At 31.8% G+C, this 21,621-nt stretch overlaps 2 protein-coding genes across 4 annotated transcripts; both read left to right on the top strand.

Moving 5' to 3' along the window:
* Positions 1–1,198: 1,198 nt before the first annotated feature.
* Positions 1,199–17,003, top strand: LOC149735468 (epidermal growth factor receptor kinase substrate 8-like). The gene is made up of 15 exons (XM_089878349.1): positions 1,199–1,755; positions 2,763–2,924; positions 3,421–3,570; positions 5,631–5,829; positions 6,551–6,642; positions 7,139–7,378; positions 8,863–9,086; positions 9,656–9,836; positions 10,285–10,409; positions 11,771–11,940; positions 12,608–12,726; positions 13,836–13,923; positions 14,457–14,597; positions 15,414–15,568; positions 16,003–17,003. Exons 1-15 carry the CDS (start codon positions 1,591–1,593, stop codon positions 16,129–16,131), a joined length of 2,340 nt encoding a protein of 779 aa, XP_089734475.1. The 5' UTR covers positions 1,199–1,590; the 3' UTR covers positions 16,132–17,003.
* LOC149735467 (protein-lysine N-methyltransferase EEF2KMT-like) lies at positions 16,969–21,500 on the top strand. Of its 3 annotated transcripts, none has more exons than XM_089878354.1 (9): positions 16,969–17,109; positions 17,167–17,241; positions 17,677–17,757; positions 17,818–17,919; positions 17,977–18,057; positions 18,483–18,687; positions 19,234–19,314; positions 20,360–20,500; positions 21,352–21,500. In XM_089878354.1, the coding sequence occupies exons 1-9, from the start codon at positions 17,035–17,037 to the stop codon at positions 21,480–21,482; spliced, it is 972 nt and encodes a 323-aa protein (XP_089734480.1). In that variant the 5' UTR covers positions 16,969–17,034; the 3' UTR covers positions 21,483–21,500. The 3 variants fall into 3 exon arrangements, with proteins under 3 accessions (XP_089734480.1, XP_089734479.1, XP_089734481.1); XM_089878353.1 differs by having other exon boundaries at positions 17,167–17,253; XM_089878355.1 differs by lacking the exon at positions 17,677–17,757 and having other exon boundaries at positions 17,167–17,253.
* Positions 21,501–21,621: the final 121 nt, after the last annotated feature.

The following is a 21,621-nucleotide window of genomic DNA, read 5'->3' as shown; positions in this document are numbered from 1 at the left end:
GTGGTTTTACAATAAAGTTATTGTTATTATTTCACGCAAAGATTGTGCGTTAGCGAACCGCCGCTGGAACCCGCGATCTGTTTGTCTAGGAAAGGCCAGCCATTGTTAGCATGAAAGAAAAATTTCATGCAACACTGAGTCACAAAACATGTACAAAATTACAAAAAAACGACTCCATGCGAGTAATTTAAAATGGCAAAGGATTTTACAAATATGGCACCAGCGGTTTAACTTTAAGCTGATAATCTCATAATCCAAACAACCTGTTCAAACAGAAGTCTATGCTAAAATTAAACACTTACTTATAAAACTCAGTTTTTCTGCTACCTTATATTTCTACATCCAAATAATGAATTATCCATTATTTTACGACCACTGAAACCTGCTGAACACTTTCACAACATTACTACCGTAATTATACAGACGTTAAATTTGAACTAACCTTAAAGGTTTTGTTTGTTATGCACATGCAGTTACTGCCTTTCAGTTGAAATTTAAACTTCTATTATCAGTCACAATGTTTATTGTTCAATTTGTTTATGTTGCTAAGATCAAAGGATTTATCGAAAATTTAACGCTTTATAACTGAAAACATTACATTTTGTCTGCCGCAGGTCAGCACTTAAACATTTCGACGATAGATTGGCGATTCTTCCGCACTCACTCTTGTACCTCACACCCCAGTTGTGTTAGCCGTTTGCCAGACACGTGCATGAAAGGAAATAGAAAGCCGCCGAAGAGATTAAGACAAAAGCTTCGTCTAAGGGGATTACCCACAAATAACGTCATTCGCATCTAAAACACCACTATTTTGATTCTGTTGGGGAGTTTAGGTTTGATTAGATTTAAAAGATCTTAAACGCTTGTATTTATATTGTGGTGTTGTGAAAGAATCATTGTTGGTGAAAGGATTAATCATAGGTATACAAACACAGTCAAAACAAGAATCCGTCTGAATAAAAACAACTGCTGTGAATGTATTAGACCCTTCAGGCCAATACTTTAAAAAATATTTTATTATTAAAAATTTTAATTTGTGGAAAACACACACTCTTTTCATTTTCGCATCGCGTATCTGTTGCCCTTGCTTTTGCAGCGACAATCGCCAGTCGATTCGGCAGTCGATTCGGCAGTCGACGTTCAAGTGTTCATTGTCGAAATCGACATTAGAATTTTGTTTTTCTACCCTTCAAATAATTTACGAGAAGTCACAGAACAAAACAGGTTACGGGTTCCGCCCTTTTGCATTATTAACAGTACTGTTTTAATACATTATTGTATACAGGTAGTGGAAAATACTCCTCTTATGTTGCGTACACCATATAACGTAGTTTGTGGTACGTGTATACTTGCAAATGCCATAACATATTTAAAGCAATAGCATCTTATAACACTGATCCATGAAAGATACCATTACGCATACGACATACTGTTTCTCATAGCCATACTTTGTAGGTTGAGTTAAAGCTTAAATTTATAATTTAACATACATTTTGACGACTGTGTTAACCAAACCGGCTATATGCAAATGCATGTAATTTCAGATAGTACTGTGATCAGTTGGTTAGGTGTTTGTGTGAACACTAGAAGATGAAGCCACCTCTGCCAGCTTCTGGTCCTGAACCCGAACCTTACTTGGAACAAAGTGTGAGTGCTGGGGGTGCAAAGCCTTCTGCTAAAGCAATTTACGAACAACGTAAAAGTTTTGCCAAGACAGCGGCTGCTAATGGAGAAGTAACTGAATATTTGGTGGAAGTAAGTTTATTGTATATAAGTTTTTGTTGGTAAACAGCTTTCTATTGTTCAATCAATGTTATTTTTGTAAATTATCTCAATTATAAATATATATAGTTGGGTGGGGGAAGATGGGACACCTTTTTAATCTGTTTTCTCCTCCAATTTGGTAGTTAACAAACATTTAAAGATTTTTTATAAAACTTTATCCTCACGGCTCCCATAGACCGCTGTTAATTGTTTAAAACACGATCAGGATATTTAGTTATTATGTGTCAAAGGTGTCCCATCTTCCCCCACCCTATTATATATATATAATATATAGTTGTTAGGTACCAGCAAGCAGCGACATATTTAGTGATATACAAGGGGGTAGAAGGTCTAACTCTATTTTGAAACATTTCTTTACCTGAACCATGAAAACCAGATGTTTGGCACAATGAAACATAGTTGTTTGATGCATTACTTTTCACAAGGTTAAAAGGTTAAGTGTTGGGGCAGACCGCCTGAAAATTCCCTGTCAGCAAATATCAATTTTGCAATGTTTTATTTATGTTGACTGTAGTGCAAGTGTCAATCCGTATAAGCGATTGTAGCAAAATATGAGAAACATAAAAAGCAATACATTATAGGTTATGGTTTGGCATGGAAGGGGATTCTTCACTAACACCCTAAATTTTATTTAAAATTATCGGTTGAAGATATTTTTAACTGAATTTCCATGGTTGCAAGGTCCATGCGGTACAACCCATTCTGAAGTGGTACTGTTGGCTAACTTTTGCCTAGATCCCAGGTCCTTTGTGTGGCTTGCTATAGGTCTAAACCTATATATATATATATATATATATATAGAATAAAAAAAAGACGATCATGACATTGTAAAACTTAATCTCAAACTTACAAAAAATCTATAACCTGTTTAATATCTTTGTTCATTGATATCAAGTAAAAGTCTTGTCATAAATATTGATTTTTATAGTTTTTAGCATGAATTACTAAATCTTAATATAATATTTTGTTTGTTACAGCATATCACAACGTTCACAATTGAAAGAAAGGGTGGTTTGCTAACTATTCAAGACAGCATTCGAAAATTGAAGCTTCTTGATGCAAAGGGAAAGATTTGGACCCAGCAAGTCATGTTAAAAGTGAACGACAAAGCAATCAAGTTAATTGATATCGAAAGTCAAGTAAGTACACGGGACTGTAAACATAACATATCATTTTGAACTTAAATAGGTCATAATTTATATACATTAGTAATAATGATATTATAAATTAAAGGTGTCTTTTGCTTTAACCACATAGAGATTATTTTAAACTGTAAATAGTAAATAGTCTTTTATAATTTTACGGTTCAAAAGGGATTTGTAGTAATCATTTGTGTTGTCATATTCTGGCTAGATAATATTGTGTGCAGATTTTGATTTTAAGACCGTACATAAAATCAAATTCTAGAGATAAAATAATAGCAACATTTAATTGGCCAATATATGAAATCCATAAATACCCGTAATTGCACATTACACATGGAATCAAGGGTTGGGTTTCAAGTAATTGTAACATTTATGTCATTAGATTATACAACAGGTTTTGACCAATGCAAATAAAATAAAAAAAAAATTCGAAAAACAAAATTCGAATTTTTTTTTTTTATTTTATGTTCTGTTTTTTTTTTTGTTACAGGAAGAACTGGAACACTTTCCTTTATCATCAGTGCAACATTTAGAACATGTATTGGATGCATGTAGCTATGCAAGTATATTTGCACTGGTTGTTAAAGACCCAGACCAGAAGAATGGAGACATACATCTATTCCAATGCTCTCAAGTCCCAGTAAGATTTTATGAGTAATATATACATTTATTTTGTTTTTGGTAATTAAGCTACGGTATTTGAATTATAGACCGATGATGCCATTTTGAGCGAATTATATATATATATATATATCTTATAGACCAGTTGTTCTCAACCTATTTTAGCTTAAGGACCAGTAAAATTTTGAAACAAATTTTGTGGACTAGTGAACCTTCAAAAAATAAAATCCATCCAAAATGTAATTACAAAAAAATATTTAACTCAAAAGCAAAAAATGAAAACTTTAGTTTAACGAGAAATTCGCTGCTGTCTTTCTGATATCATGTGACATACAAGTTTTACGTGGTTTTATTGAGGTTTCTTTGATTTTGCAATTAAGATGTAAAGTTGTAATATGTTGGATCATCAGTTGAGAACCACTGTTATAGACTGTACATTTACGTAGATTTTTTGATTGTTACATATTTTGTTGGTCTTAATCCTAAGATTTTTTTCTTAGAACTTGTTTAATTGGTAATACTTCAATAGTGTATGTATACAATTATGGCCCATTCTTTTTGCATATAAAATAAATTTAAATCACTGCACTGCATTATGTCATATTATAAACAAACAAATAAACCATTATCTTTGTTTACCTTTATGATAATGATGTTTATTCATGTTTCACTAATAGAGAATGGGATGTTTACTTATATGACTAATCAAGTTAAGACTTCACTTCACTGTTAAGTGGAGCATACCTGTTATTTTAGTTCATTTTGAAAATGTAAAAATTTAAAATGCATTGCATTAAGTTATACTGTTGCTTCAATTTAAATGGTAATATTCTTAATTTTGTTAAAAACCAAAAAGAATTTTGTTTCAACCAAAAAATGTTTGTTAGAATGCAGTATGAAACATATATGAGTAAGCTGTTTTTGTCAGTAGGAGACATTAAAAATTATGTGCCCAAAATGAATTTATCGTATTATTTCATTTAGTTGATAAATTAGATCATTTCTTCTTATTCCAAGAATATTTCACTTGTGGTCGTATATATTGTGTTTGTTTATATAGGCAGGTTCCACATAAGCTCTTGGTATGTAGCATATAACACCAATCCTTTATTGATTACTTCAGCTCCCATTACCAAATACCTTGTTTAATTAAAACACGGACAAGATACTGTGTTTAAAATTTGTGTTTACATGCAAATCAATTGTCCTATGTAAAGTGAATGGCAATGGTCATGAGGGGCAGCCTATGCATTGAATTCAGTAGTTACATGATTTTGATATACCTTGTGTTCATATTAACCTGTTACATAATTAATGAATAAAGATTTATATAATCTTATATTAAACAAACCAGTTCACATAAAATGTTAAAAATGCATATAAAATCACAGAAAAAAACTTTGGAGGCTTGTTTCTTTTTAAAAGAAACTATTTGTTAAACTACTTTGTGTTTGTTATAATATAGCCTGTTCCATTTTTATACCTTAATTAATTTTTTTGATTTACTATGTCTCCAAAATAAATATCTCGAAAAATATCAGATTTAGCATTTAACTTTCCAGTAATTAAGCTTCTATTGCTATATATTAAGATTTAAGAAAAATATTAAATAGAAAAGTCGTTAATGTGAAGTTTTCCTCTAACCTTTATTTGTTTATTTTTTGTTGACATTATTATAAATCAAATTTTTTTTGAAGCTTGACATTATTATAAATCAAATTTTTTTATTTTTTTATTTTTTGTTGACATTATTATAAATGTAAATTTTTTTTGAAGCAATTCAGCAAAATCTGTGCTGACATGGCCACAATACATTTACACTCATATTCTTTAAGTTAGGGGAACCTAACCAACGTACTGCCTAAAGTAACTAATGCAATACATTTTTGCTCTGCTTTAGTATGGACACAAGACACCTAACAGCAGGGTAAAATCTATTTGGGTGACAAGTTTAAAACTGCGGTGCAAAACTATATGATGTCACTTTGTTATCATTATTTCAAAAGCTAACGTTACGCCTTACTGTGACGTCTTTCAAAATGTTTACATAGCACTGAATTTGTTTCAATTTACATTCAGGCAAATATTATTTGTGCGGATGTGGAAAGTGCTTACAAAGACATCAAGAATAAGAAAGGACAAAAAAGTCGACCGGAAACCTTACATAGACACAAAGATACAATACAAGCCTCTATAAGACGTGCCCCCACAACACCTGTTCTTGATATGAACGTAAAAGAAAGAGTAGCAGCATGGACCAATGCAATTGAAGCACAAAGTAATATTTCTAAATAGTAGGGTGGGGTGAGATGGGTCATGTTTTGATCTCTTTTCACATTCCATTTTGTGGTAAAAAGGAATATATTTAGAATTGTATAAATGTAGCCCCGTAACTCTAAAAGAGTGTTGTTAACTGTTAAAAACACGATCAGGAAGCATGGGATTTAGGTAATCACAATATCTTATCTTACCCCACAGTACCATTCAGGCTTTATTAATTAAAAATTTTCAATATTAGTATTAAAGTGAAAATATTTTCATGAGTGTGTAAAATTGTGAAATTTTTATAATTGTGATCTTTAAATGAATTATATTTTAAAAAATAAACAAATAATTTATCTGAGATAAATTAATACAATTAAAATTAGGATAGAAATTTTGTTTGCCTATTTATGTTATAGCCTAAATATTAAATTTAATTAAGTTACTTTTTTATTCACCTTATTACTTTCCTTAAAGGTTTAAAATATATAGAATATACCATTTTATATATAGTAGGGTGGGGGAAGAAGGAAGGGACACCTTTAACACATAATTTCCAAATAGCCTGAACGTGTTAGAATTAACAACGGTCTGTGAAAGGATACGGTTTCATATTTCTTTGAATGTTCTTCGTTTACTACCAAATGGAAAGAGAAAAAAAAGAAAAGATGTCCCATCTTCCCCCACCCTACTATATGTAAATATGTTTGTATTAATTACATTTTATTTTTAATCAGATGAAACACCTGTGTCTTCCCCACGTGCATTATCAGGAGCGCAACAGGAGAACTCGGCAGAAATGATGGCGTTTAAAATCCATAGAGACGTGGTAAGTAATACTGTAATTGTATAAATGTAGTTTCCAGCAATATTCTTGGCTGCCATGGACTTTTAAGGTTTATTGGCATAAACCATTGTTTGCTTGTGCAGTCATATGTGTCAGTTTTTAAATTTTGAATAAAATATGAGGTGACATTGTTAAAATACAGTATGTCGTAGTCTTCAAACATGGGGAACCTAATTAAATAATGTGACAAATGCACAATGCAATATACTTTGGCTATGCTTGTTTTTGTAAACACCTAACAACAGGGTAAAAGCTGTGTTATGCTTCAAACTTTTATTCACTAAAAATATGTCACTTCTGTTTTAAAACTTAAAGTGACATGATACATTAGGAAATCCTAATCTTACACCCATGCATGCAACCTTACAGTTATTTTTGTTAAACAAGGTTTTTATTTGTGTTGCTGAAAAATTTTACATAAACAAATAAATATATATATATATATGTTCAAATATATATGTTGTTTTTTTTATTTCAGCAAATGTTGAACCATGCACTTGATGATATTGAAATGTTTGTGGCGATGCTGCAGAAATCCGCTGAAGCAAACAGAGAACTAACTATTAGAAGGACAAGTAGGTCGGCTAAAAGATCTTCGAGTAAAAAAGGAAAAGGACGAGAAGCTGGCGTTGGAATGTTGGAGTTACGATCGCGTTTACCACCAGAAAGTGAATTTATTGATGTTTTCCAAAAGTTTAAATACTGCTTCAATCTTTTGGTACGTACATAGTTATGTGATGTTAAAATATATTAATTTTGGGGTAAGATGGGACACCTTTATCACATAATATCCAAGTATCCAGATTGTGTTTTGAACAATTAACAACGGTCTATGTAAGTCGTGAGGATACAGTTTTATAATTATTTGAATGTTATTTGTTAACTACCAATTTTTGAAAGAAAATAGAATGAAAAGGTTTCCCATCTTTCTCCACCCTACTATATTTAAAAAAAATGCTTTAATTTTTATTTTTCATGGTCAGTATTTTAATGGTACAGTTTAATATATCTGCAATACACCTCTATGAAACTGAATAAATCATTAATTTTTATATATTTGTGCAAGCTGATATATATGATTGCCAATGTTAAGTTGTAAATTTTCAAGACAGGTATTTTGTTTGACTTTATTACTGTAATAAATCTTGGCTGTTACCATGGCTTGGCTTAAAGAGTGTATAATAATGTGTATAGCATAACTTAACATGTTGTCATTGTTTTTAGTGGCAGTTTTCTTAAAAAATAGGCCGTGTCATTGAATGTGAACAGTTTATTTAAAATTTTAAACATTATAAATATATTCTAAGACCAAATAAAAATTTGTTTTTTATGTTTAATACCTGTAACAGGATAATTTTGTACTGAAAACACACAGTTTTGGTTGCCTATATACAAGCATATTTAAAAACCCTTTTGTTTAGGAGCAAAAAAACTTAAAATATTAATCGTTATTAAAAAAAAAAAATAAAAAAAATATTAATCGTTTTTTTAAAACATCCAATCAAAATTCAATATATTATAACAAAAATTGCAAAATTATGTCAAAATTTGTTGGCTACTGATAAAAAAATTTGGTTAAGTAATACAAATTGAGATAATGTTTTAGTTAAATCCAACTTATAATGTATCAAATGTCACTTCATTAATTATTAAATACATGGAGACTTAGTTCCAAGAATTGAATATTCACTGAAGCTTGATAAGTGAAGTGGTATGGTCTTTACTTAGTTCAGCAACTTATATAGCTCAGTGCTTTGTTTGTGTTATGACATCACAAATTAAACATATGTGCTTTGTCTGTATAATGTAGAAGGAATGCCCTACATGTTGCCGGTCATGATGCTGTACTGTTTGTCTATTGAATACTTAATGATACTGCGCCATTTGTCAATAGTTAGTATTATAAATTGACTAAATACCCATTATTTAAAAGTAGTCTAAATTGACTAAATTCCTGATATTTAAAAAAAAAGAGTCTTATTTTTAAAGAATAAACAATGTAACAATATTTTGTCAAAAAAGAAACCACTTTTATTTAAAATTTCTATAGAAAGCCTAAACATCTATCATTAGTTCTGCAGTAAGCTAAAAAATCTTTTAATTGGTTTCTATAAAATATAAAATCTTTAAAATAAGTTAACATTATTTTAAAATTTATACATCAAATTATACGCCTGAAAACAAAAATTCTTAAATTTGCAGGCAAAATTAAAGAACCATATTCGCAACCCGAATGCTGTTGAAATTGTTCATTTCTTATTCCAACCACTTCATATCGTGGTTCACTCATGTAAAGGTCCTGAGGTTGGCCAGATGGTTCAGTGCCCACTATTTACATATGAAACGATTGACTTTCTCAATTCCTCAATGACAGCTTCTGAGAGTCAACTCCTTAGGCAACTGGGCGAGTTTTGGGCAAAATCTAAGTAAGATGTTTGTTTAGAGTTTTGTATTTTTTATATAGTAGGGTGGGGGAAGGTGGGACACCTTTAGCACATAATATCCAGATATCCTGATCCAGTTTTAAACAATTAAAAACGGTCTATGAAAGTCATATTTGGGAGGTAGCCTGGTAGGCCAAACCTTCACCCAAGCTTTTTTATAGTTGAAAAATGTCTTTTATTGTGGTGCATTTTAATTACTTTGTTTGTTTCATGTGCTTCGCATTAAACATAAGATACTTAGCGGATATAGGCATGCTATCGGTTTTTAGGGTTTTCTGAATGGTATTATTAGTAAAATTGGAGCATCAAAATTTAAAAAAAAATGTATGTGTAGTTTAATAACTTTGAAACATACATAATTTTTATATTACATAGAAAAGGCAATAATTATATTACATAAAACAAAGCAGCAACTTTAAAATCAAATGTTACATTTTATACCCTCAAATTTTATATATAATTTTTTATGGATTTTTACTGTATAGAATTAGAGTAACATAACTATTTTATATTTAATTTTCCAATGTTTAAAATTGCTTACCATTTTTTAGATTGGATTTCCCGAAAGAAAAATATTTTCCTCCCTACGTTCCGAAATTCAAGTCAGGGTGGGAACCTCCTCTTCCATTCATGGAGTCGGAATCTGAAGCCACAGAACTTGCAGCTTACATCGCGGAACAAGCGGATCATGTTCATAGGAAAGAGATAGAATGGAAAGAAAGTGGAGCAAATGTAAAATTTTATAAAAATAACTAATTAAATTTATATATTATATGTATATTTTTTGGGGGTGGAGGGGGGTAAAATTTTCAAATGTAAAAATTTTCATTAAAACTAACAAATAAATATGCTCATCAACTTGCAAATTTGTTTTTAATTTTTGATGTGAATTTTTGTTTTGAATAATGTACAGTACTTGGTAACCTTTTTAGCATTTCAACTTTTACCAGCAAAAAGGAAACAACTAAAACAATAGTATTTTGGAAATGTTGATGTAAACTACTTGTAAAACATAGCTACAGGCGCTCAATTTTTATTCGGAATAATGTCATTTTTACTGTTTTAATTTAATCTTGGTTTTACCTTAATTTTGTTCTATGTGATGGTTTTAAATCTTTTATTTGTTTGTTTTTAGAACCTTTTTGGCTTTTAATATATATTTAAAAATTTCCACTTTCAGATTGAGGACGCACTGAAACCATTGTCACCTCATAATGACAATTCCCCACGTAGAGTTAGCGTTCCTTCAAATGGTAATGAAGCAACTTCTGCGTTTAAACAACATGTACAAAGTCATGTGGCAAGGTGGGATGAAAATTTTCTTTTATTTAACATCTTATTGATACTGAATATACATTTTATTATTATGTAAATAAAGTAGTTTGGTTTGATTTTAAATGTCTTACAAGGTAACACACTAGTTACAGTTCATATAGATCAGGCAGGCCCAACCTTTTTTGACCCAAGATCTACTTTTCAACTAACCAACTGCACGCGGTCTACCAGCTGGCGTCAAAGTATGCCGAAATATCTCTTGTATGCGTTTATCCCCTGTATAAGCAACTGCAGCGGTTCAATGAACCATGCTCATGGTTTTAACTTATCAGCAACAAAACTACTTTAATTGCTACACAAATTTCAATGACTTCGTTACCAAAACTAACTGAAATGTAACAAACGAAAAACGTCACACATACAATTGTTGCGTCACACCCCACATGTCATCTTTAGCGGAGCTTAGTTGTGTTTTTGCAGGAAAATCCCTCTCATAGCCCCGTGTACCGTTCTAAAGTGCTGCTCCTGATTTGCTTTTTTTGCCCTACGGTACCGTTGCGTTGCATATTAAACAAACAGGCTTTGAATACGAATAAACAGGAAAAAATAATCGTCCTCCTATTTAGCGTTAAAATGATAGGTCTTGGCTCGTTATCTCTCTGCCATGCTACTAACGTTTGTTGCCATCGCTTGTCAAAAGTCGGAAAGGATCAAAATTTTGGAGAATATATTCAAAAATACTTTATTGTAAAATAATCGCCATTGTTCCGATTGTTAGGTCATAGTAGTCATCATTTTGGACTTTTTGCCTGCTGCCGTACAGGTACGCCCTCTTAACACGGTCCGTATTTTTTGTACAAAGTATTGATAAAATTAATGATTTGGCAATTATAACGCCACAGCAGATTTTTTTATTTTTTTTTTATTACACCGGACTACCGGTAGACCGCGGTCGACGGGTTGGGCACGCCTGATATAGATCATATCAGAATGGGTCTGTGTATGTTTGATTAAGACACTTTACAGTCATACACCGGACGTACTGGTAAGTAACAGATTGTCCAAATTGGCAATATTAAAAAAGCAAGCACTCTGTATGTGGGCACAAGGTATAAAAAAGACATGATTTTTGCTTTTTTTATTTTTGACCTTTTTTCTTACATTTTTGCTAGGTTTTTTTTGCGGTAGGAGCACAAATGAAATGACTACTAAGCAACAAAATTATTCCTAACCACGCTCAGTGGCGCAGCCAGGGGGGTTTAGGGTGTCGCGACCCCCCACTATTTAAACCCCAAAAAAAATTATTAAAAAAAAATTACAAAATTTTTGATTAAAAACCCCCCCCCCTAATTTTTTTTGGGCTGCGCTACTGACCACGCTTGTATCTGTAGAAACCAAGCTGCACAGAACAACACGGCTGGTGGTAAAGATCGTAAATTATGTCGTGCCATGCAAAGTTTCAATGCAAGGAATGAACATGAGCTGAGTGTGGAACTTGATGATTTACTTGATGTTTTGGATGATAGCAACAAAACTTGGTGGAAAGTACAGAATCAAAATGGTAAAAATTGTTTTCTTTTGGGTTTTTCTGTAGGCCTACTTTATTTTATATACGTTAGGCATGGCATGGAACGCAGGGTTTAGGCTGCAATTGGCCCATTATTTCTTGTCATTGTTTATAGTAACTAAAAAAATTAGCTCAAATGTTAAGTAAACTGGGTAGAATTTAAAATAATGTATGTGTATTTATAGGTACATTAAACATGATATTAATACATATGATATACCATAACCAATTATGATGTTCCCATGCTCTGTGTATCCAACTTTTTTTTTATTTTTTTAGTTTAAAAATGGTGCGTGTGTAATAGCAGGTGTGGGTTCTTTATATTCTATTTCTTTTAGTATATCTGAATATAAATTATGGTTATTAAATGTAGAGTGATACATATTTCCAGTTTGGGACATAGAGACATGAGTAGTTAATATAAGCTGTTTTATACCAGTGTAGTGGCAAAGTGATCAGCGTTTCACCATACCCTAAACAATTAAATTTTTCGAAAAAAACATATAATTTTCTAGCTATAGTACACAGGCCTACCAAATTTACTAGACTTGTTATGAAATTGGGACAAAGGTCTTGTTTTTCCCACAACCATGTTACCTCCCATATGTTGTGTACATACCTGTAAAACCGAGTTTACCTTGTCATATATCTCAATATACAGGTGATAGCGGGTATGTATTGGGAAGCCAGATGTTGTTGATATCATCAGCAACAAAATCTCATTCCCCACCTTCAAGCATCCCACCACCCCCACCCCCTCCCACTGCTATACAAAACAAGGTAAATATAAATATACAAGCTGTTCTAAATTACAATTCCATGAATCTGTTCATGATCTGGTGCTCATAAAGTTGAACGATTCTTGTGTAAAGAAATACAGTAAGGATCTGGTGCCAAAAAAGCATAAAGGTAGCTGTACACAGTATCCAACATGCGAATTTGCTTGCGAGGTCGTATGCAAACCCGTTACCTAGTTCCGCATGCGGCAGCGAAATCCGGACGAAACAGACAAAACGGACGAATTCGGGATACTGTGTACTACCAGCTTAACAGACAAAAAAGTCCAACCAATCAGTCAATAAAAAATATAAATTTTGCCCAAATTTTATTATTCTATACAGGTTAAAGTTGTACAGTGTTGACTTTTATTTTATTGATTTATATTAAAAACATCGGTTATATTATGCTTTCATTTATACATAACGCAATTTTTTCTAAAAAAATCGGTAAAAATGTAACAATTATATTTTTATAAAGTTGCCGCCTTAAAATGATGTAAACGTGTACTAGACTTCAAGTCATAACACTTACAATATATTTTTATCTGTAATCTACACCTTGTTTTCTTAGGAAAAATTTATCGTGCTAAATTAGTCCACACAAATGGAAGAGGGTTCATGTTACAGTGTAACAATTGAATTAATTTTGATAATGCCAATTTTAGGAAATATATATCTTGTTTGTATGTAGTATGTTGATATTGTTTTTTTGTTCATTGCTGACCTATTTTATCTACTATTTTATGCAATAAACATCCGCCAGCAATAAAAGTACCAGATCAGGTCCACATTCATAAAATTTATCACAGCAGTCATTTTACCAGAGTTAAGTGCTACAAAACACTGACAAAAATAACAACCAAACAAAGTTAGACAAATAGTATAGTAGGGTGGGGGAAGATGGGACAACTTTTAATTTAATTTTCTCGTCGCGTTTGGTAGTAATTACAAAAAAACATTCAAATAATTATAAAACTGTAACCTCACGACTTCCATAGATCGTTGTCAATTGTTTAAAACACGATCGGGATATTTGTATATTAGTGCTAAAGGTGTCCCATCTTACCCCACCCTTCCAATATAATTACTAGTTGTTATATTTTTCAACAGACTCCAACCCCACCCCCACCCCCACCATTAGCATTAACACCTTCCGCACCAAGCACTCCTGTCAACCCACTACATAGAATACATCCAGGTAAGGACAAAAATATTTACACAATAAAAAAAATGTTTGGAAATCAGAAAAAATATTTAACAATCAAAAAAATGTTTGGCAATCAGAAAAAATGTTTGGCAATCAGAAAAAATGTTTGGCGTTCAGAAAAATTGTTTGGCAATCAAAAAAAAATGTTTGGCAATTAAAATTAGCTCAGTAAAAAATATTGTACGCATTAGTAACAACTAGCAATACAAATACATAAAATAATAAAAATATCATAGTTCTAAATCGTTGAAACAACAAATAGTGATATCATGTTTTGAGGGTTTACTTTTAACCACTGTTTATGTTGTAATCTTTTTACTATTTACCCATTATATTGTTCTTGTTTTAGCAAAACGTGTACTACCAAGTTTTCATATTTGTTTTCCAGCTAAAACAAATTTCAGTAGTTGTTTATTTTATTTAAGCCGATACGTGTTTTAAAATGGATTGGACTGAATAGTAATATTGAAAAATCATTAAACCATACTATGCCAATGCAAAATTAATTATTTTCTTATATATAGTTGCACTGAGCAGTGTGGTCCTAAAGAAAACTTCCACGCGTGAATCTCCTCGGTTAGATTCAAGTTCCGACCTCCATGAAGAATTACGACAACGTGTTAGCTCACAGAAGTCAAGGAACTTTAAACTTCCAAAGAAAAGTGGTAATATAGGTTTTAGTTTGTTTATAGTTTGAATTTACTATGTCTTTCTTGGTTACGTTTAATGTAATATTCGTACCAAAGAAACAATACCTATGCTTGAAACTTTAAAGTTCCTAAAAGTGGTAACTTGGTGTTTGCTGGATTTGTATTTACATGTCTGTTTTGGTTTTGTAAAAAGTAATATGCCTATGGTTGTAATAGTCACCCACAAAGTAACATACATGGTAACTCGTAAGCTGGCACGAGGTGTATGAACACCCGTGGTATAAGGACTGTCTTTTTCGGCTATTTGAGGATAAAGTAAGTTACATTTATTCTTCCATTTATGTTAGTAGCATAGACAACAGTAGTTCCATGCATCAAAATTTTCGCACATCATTTGTCTTTAAAAAACTTGCAAAACGCCTCCACAAGTCAGTCGGTACATTTTTGGTATCAAACACTTTTGCCCAAATTTTCACGAAGGCAGGATGATCCAAACCCGTGCCCAGTGCCTTATATTATGAATAATAAATACACCTTAGGGTGTTAATTTATCTTTAATTTCAAATTCATTGCATTTAAAATGCAGTTTCGATATCTAGTTTATTGTTTTTTCCATCATTTTACCCTTCCACCTTGTTTTTAGCTGCACCACTGTATATTTTATAGATTTACTTAACATAGCAATCCTAATAATAATGATAACTTTATTTATCTCTTCGATTACGGTAGCGAAGATTTAGAAATATTTTAAACAAAAATACAGGTTATAGCGACAAAACAGTTGTTAAAAAAAACATTAAAATTAAAAACATATTTACATTCATCCTACAGTTCAAAACTCAGCTATGGTTCTCACAAAAGACTCGTCACAAGCAGAAGTTAAAACATGGTTGTTATCTCATGGATTCTCATCACTGACTATCGATAGTTTAAGTGTTTTGAACGGAGCTCAGATATTTTCATTGACCAAAGATGAACTTAAAATGGTGAGTTTCTAAAACCATTGAAATATTTTATGCATTAGTATTTGAAGGTATTTAGTTCTGTAAGCAGAATATGGCAGTTGAAGACCAATATTTTGCACTTGAGGAAAATTTTAGAAGAAAGGCATTAGAACCTTAGAACCTATTTTAGCACCAAGTTAGAGCTTGTGTAATGTAAGAATGGAAAGGAAAAACAGGATAAATAAAAGCAAAATAAGATTTGTTTCAATAATTAAAACTTTTCATCTTTTAAGATTTTGGTAAAGATTAGTTACCTACAAATTAACTGTTTTTAAGTTTTAAAATTAATTTTACCATATTTAGTTGCACATACTTTTCAAAGAACATTAATACAATAATTTAATATTACACATTACACTTAAAAAATGATTTTTTCACTTGTGTAATGATAATTTTTCACATTACTTATTCCCCAGATATGTGATGACGAAGGCTCTCGTGTCCACAGTCAATTACTCGTCCAAAAATCCATGCCTTCCTCCGCCACTAATGGCGTCTCAGAGCTCGATAAAATCATGGAGCGTAGAAGACGCGAATTATCATGAAACAAAACTTTCAACTTCCATTATTCACCCAATGCCTTTATTTCTTCATATATTTTCTTTTTTTCATATCTGGATACTAATCTGACATTTTGGTGCTTATTACTTATCATTTACTTTAAATTGTGAACGTACTTTGGGTAGAAAACTGTAATTATTAATGTACTATTAACTTCATTGTGATTACCAAAAGAGACAGTTTCCTTTTTTGATTGCAATTATAAAAAGTGGCATGCCCTGCCATAGGGCTTCACCCATATAGGATTTTCATGGTGCTGTGTTCTGTCTGTAATCTAAATGCAACGGTCGTATTGGTACATCATCTGCACTTTATCTCCTGCCCGATATTTTGTAATTATTGTTGTAATACATTTTCTTTAACCTGTGTTATCCACTCTGGTTCATATAAATAATTAGTGGTACTGCAGTAGTATTAGTGCTTTTAATTCTATGTGATTTCTGTTTATTTTAATGTTTTTCATCTTCAATGTGATTTCGCTTCAATTTTGTAAGCTTTGTATATATTTCCTCACCGGCTGTTTAGTATTTCATCTGCATTCCACTTTCTGTGCATAGTTTCTGGAATACTCTTGAAAAATCTCAGTGTTTTTAACTTCAAAGACCAAACTCATGGTAAAATCACACTGTTAGGAAATTAATAGGTCGATATGTATTATAATCTCAATTAAGCCTATACTGTGTCCATATACTGTTAATGCGAACCATGAAAAATGTTTCGAAATCCACTCCACTGTTCACAATCACATTCATGTTGTTGTTACCATATATTTGGTGAGTAGATAATCAATTCATATTTCTGATTGTTGCACAGAATAATTTCGATAGAATAAAAATTATTGAATGGCTGATGTTCAGTGAAGCATGGAATTCAATTGTTAAGCAACAATGGATGGTGTCTGTCATATTTCGACACAGTTTTTATCCTGCGTTCCGATAAAATCATTTGTTTGGCGAAAAAAGGTTTGCATTTTGTTAAAATTTAACTTTACCGTTTCATAATAAAGTTTTTTTTCTTAGTACATGGTTAAAGATGGTAGATGTGAAATACATGATGTTGATCATATACAATGGTCTGAGGATTGTCAAATGAAGGTACTAAACAAGGTTGGTTTATTGTTTCAAACTGGTAATGGGTAAACTCTTACATAAATCCTATGATGTGCTGCTCCACCTCACCCATACAAAATAGAAATGGTTTAAACAAATTTTTCAGGCAGGCAGGTTTGGTCAAATCAGTAGTGCAGTTTTCAGTATAGTCTTTGCTAATATTTAATTGCACTCTGATAAACCATAACAACACATTTACTGTGTTATGTGTTTTTAAATTGAAATGAATTCATGTAGCAGATGTTGAAACACATGCACACGGTATTTAAAAGTGTTTGTCAACTTTCATTTTGCGACTTAATTCAATCTTGTGTATGTGGCTGCTTATTGTAACTCAAAGAAGAGTAAAGTTTCATGTTTCAACTGTTTTAAAAAAAATTAATTTTAACTTAAGCTATGTTAAAAAATACTTTATTTTAGACCTGTTTTCATGAAATTGGGAAGCGGTTTCCACCATCAAAGAAATATCAGCAATATTTTCTAAAGTTTCTCATAAGCAAGGTATAATTTGTGCTCCTTATCTTTTTATTATTTGATAGTTTAAACCTTGTTTCATTTAAGGTGGAAGAAAATGACCAACCTTGTTGCGACCAACTTTGTGAGTTATATGTCGCTACACTGCAAGACCAAACTTGCCAACAAGTTTACAAAAGTTACTATGTGGTTTGTAACATTATACTAAAAATTGTTATCAGAAATTAAACTATGACTATATTTCAGCCTTCTGCAAATGCATATGCAACATTGGAAGAAAGTTTATCGTTTATTTCTAATGGGACTACAGGTCTAGTTACTTGGACGGTAAGGTTTTTACTTTTATTTAGCCTTGAATTTTAGCTGAAACCACTAAAGCACTGTTTTAGAAGCGCAATAAATGTTATACATTTACTGAAAAACCTTATTCGTTACCTGAAATAAGCTAGAAAAATCAACTTATTTGTAGCCACAGTTGATGTTCCGAAAGCTTTTCAAATATTAGGTTTATTTAACTGCCTGCATGTAGTAAAACCCAAGCTGCATTAGGTAAATTGGTTTGTTATCTGCAATAACTTGTGCTTCTGAAAACTCTGGTTTTAAAAATTCATCTCTGTCTCAATGTACTAAGTTTTAGGTTGGGGCCGTTTAGTTATTTTTAGCAAAGTATATATTGCACTTTTAAATATAACATGTATGCGTAGTTTTTGATTAAACAGACATACAAACTAATTTCTATCTTATAATTCCAGGCAGCTTTATTATTAGCAGAGTGGTGTCTCTCAAAACAAGATTTTCTTCGTGGGAAAAAAATCATTGAACTTGGAAGTGGAATTGGATTTACTGGAATTGTTTTGCTTAAAGCAGTCGAACAATTAAGCTACACCTTTACAGATGTGCATCCAAATGTTCTAAGCGTTCTTAAATCAAACGTCGCAATTAATTCTCTGGAGAATGGTATGTATATTATTTGTATTGTTTGTTATTTTACCCAGTGAACATTTTGTACAGAAGAATTTATTTCTTACTGTAATCAAAAAGAAAAAAAAGGTGTATGTTTGGACTAAAATATTTCAATTTTAGAATTTTCAACAATTTATTTTTAATTTTTTGTTAAACTATGAGTGGTTCAGTTGCTGAAGTCTTGGCTCCCAAACTTTTTACAGCTAACTCTTTTTTTCATTCATTGAAACCCATCAAATTCTGAAAAAATTTGAATGTTATCTTTACTAAATTTTAGTCAAAACGGTATGTGCCACATTGCATAGTTTGAAAATTCCTGTTCTAAAGATTACAAAGAGGTTTAGCAGCCTAATTTTTAATTTTTAGTTTCTATAAAAAAGTCATCAGTTGATTGTTTGATTTTATAATGGATTAAAAATCATTGATTTGTCATTGAAAAATTGTTATATAAAAACATGGAAATTTGGGTTCCATGCAAATAGGTTCAGCTTAATAAAATCTAAATTTCTTTCTTGAATAATAAAAGTCCTATGTTTGCAGAAAACGTTGCAATCAAACAATTAAAATGGGGCGAACAATCAACAATACTTGAACAACCATATGATGTTGTATTAGCTGCAGGTATATTCTGTTTTTTTTTGCAATTTACTTATCTTTTATTCAAAGCGTGCATAATATAATAAATGTTATTTGGGTTTAAATTTATATGCTCTTGGTTATATATTTAAAGAAATAATATCCTTTGTTATACCTGAATCATAATTTATTGAATTGTGCGGGATTACTTACATTGTATAGTAGGGTGGGGGAAGGTGGGACACATTTAGCACATAATATCTAAATGTCCTGATCGTGCTTTAAACAATTTTCAACGGTCTAAGGGAGTCGTGAGGATATGGTTTTATAATTCTTCGAATGTTGTTTGTTTACCACTAAATGAGACGAGAAAATAGAGGTAAAAGGTGTCCCATCTTCTCCCACCTCACTGTATATATATTTGGTGTTGTAAGCATTGAGCATTGTTAAGATATAAAATTAAATTTCTACAATGTATAGTTAGGAAATTGGTTTCCAATCAATATTATGCTCCTGAAACTGTTCACTGTGAACTATTGGTGGAATTTCTTTTTCCATCAGGGCCGAATTAGAATTTTAACTCAATTAAAATAAATGGCTCGTCTGTCCGCTAGGTGTAGCGACCACGCTTATTTTCTTCCAAATAAATGTAAATATGTTTTTAACCGTAAGCGTATTTTAACAACTGTTGTTTTGTCGCTATATCCTGTCTTTTCGTTTAAAATATTTTTAAATCTTCGCTACCGTAATCGAAAAGACCAATAAAAGTTATTATTATTATTATTATTATTATTATTATTATTATTATTATTATTATTATGCGCGCCACTATTGACACATGGCAACCTATTAAGTTTTACTAAAATCCAACAAATTAAAGGTAAAGAAAATAGAATGTTTTTTTTTTTCTTACAATGTAATTTTTAACCTGGTAGTATGAGAATTGTATGAAATGGAAATGGCATGAAGTAGAAAAGTTTAAGAACGACTGTGTTAAAGACTTATATTGTGACAGACGTAAACCGCACAACCACGTTCATTTTAACACCCAATCGAAGTCGTGCCTTACTGAACGCCATTGTTTTTACAGACGTCGTATTCGACCCGAGTATTATTCCCGACCTGCTACACACAATATCAATGTTATTATGTCGTAACAAAGACGCAATTCTCGTACTGGTATCTGTCATTCGGGCTGAAAAAACGTTCCAATGCTGTTTGGACGGGTTAGGTAAGTTACAAGTTTTTGTTCGTTTGTAGATTAGTTTGCAAGTAACGTGTCGCAGCTCGGGCGCCGTGGCATAGTGGTTAACGTAGCTGTCGGTAACACAGAAGTTTTGGATTCGAAGATCGTCGCTGCTACCATTGTGGGCGTATGTCCTTGGGGTCACTATTGGGTTGTTTAAATTGTCATCCATACATAAACAATCACACACAAAGTTACATACGTGGTAACTCGTAAGCGGACACGAGTTTTATAAAACAAAACACCTGTGTTATAACGACGGTAGTTTCTCGCGAGGATAAGGCAATTTACACGCATTCATACACAACCTCGAACTAACATGTTCTAATAACTTTATAGGTAATCGTTTTTGTTGACAGTTTAAAAAAAAAATATTTTTTTTAAGAAAGTACCACTGAGTTAGAACAATTAGCTTTGAGTTTCTTGTTCAAGAACACATACGCTCATAATGGTAGCAGTGTCAAGCCTCGAACCAGATCTTCTTGGCTAGAGGAAAGCACTAACCGATAAAACAATGCTTAATTGATACCCTCTAAACGTAAACTAAACGTATAAATGTTGTTTTAAAAGCCTGTAACTCAATATATCGTTGGATGTGGGAAGATGGGACACCTTTTTATTCTATTTTCTCATCCCATTTAGCAGTAAACAAAGAACATTTAAAACACTATAAATCAAAACACTTTTTAAGAATTATAAAACCGTATCCTCACGACTTTTATAGAAGTTGTTAATTGTTTAAAATACGATCAGAATATTTGGATATTATGTGCTCAAGGTATCCTGTCTCCCCCCACCCTACTATGTTTTCTCTAATACCTGTTGTGTCGGTTTAGATAATATCAAGGGATTAGTCTACGAAGAACTCGTGAATGAACAAACTTCCGAAGTATTTTATTTTGACCGAAATTGTCAATGGCGGATATTGGTGGCTAAATCAAAACAATGTTTAGCCAGTTTTAAATAAAAAGAAATGAAAGAGTGACTTTTTTATTCTTGCGGGACAAGCAACGACAGTCGTTATACCGTGTGTGCCTTATTTAATACCCTCGTGTCTGCTTAATTACCACGTTTGTAACTTTGTACGATTGTTGTTTTTCTTTAAA

This window comes from Ciona robusta, chromosome 5 (assembly GCF_009617815.1).
Source record: "Ciona robusta chromosome 5, ASM961781v2".
Classification (NCBI taxonomy): Eukaryota; Metazoa; Chordata; class Ascidiacea; order Phlebobranchia; family Cionidae; genus Ciona; species Ciona robusta.
This window is presented reverse-complemented; position numbering and strand designations above follow the sequence as displayed.

Bases quoted from the DNA above. Each gene is read 5' to 3' on its own strand.
- LOC149735467 (XM_089878353.1), top strand. From the start codon at position 17,035: ATGGATGGTGTCTGTCATATTTCGACACAGTTTTTATCCTGCGTTCCG. The intron at 17,920-17,976 runs GTTTGTAACATT...ACTATATTTCAG, and splicing joins TTTACAAAAGTTACTATGTG to CCTTCTGCAAATGCATATGC. The intron at 20,501-21,351 runs GTAAGTTACAAG...GTGTCGGTTTAG, and splicing joins ATGCTGTTTGGACGGGTTAG to ATAATATCAAGGGATTAGTC.
- LOC149735468 (XM_089878349.1), top strand. From the start codon at position 1,591: ATGAAGCCACCTCTGCCAGCTTCTGGTCCTGAACCCGAACCTTACTTG. The intron at 12,727-13,835 runs GTAAATATAAAT...ATTTTTCAACAG, and splicing joins CCACTGCTATACAAAACAAG to ACTCCAACCCCACCCCCACC. The intron at 15,569-16,002 runs GTGAGTTTCTAA...CTTATTCCCCAG, and splicing joins CCAAAGATGAACTTAAAATG to ATATGTGATGACGAAGGCTC.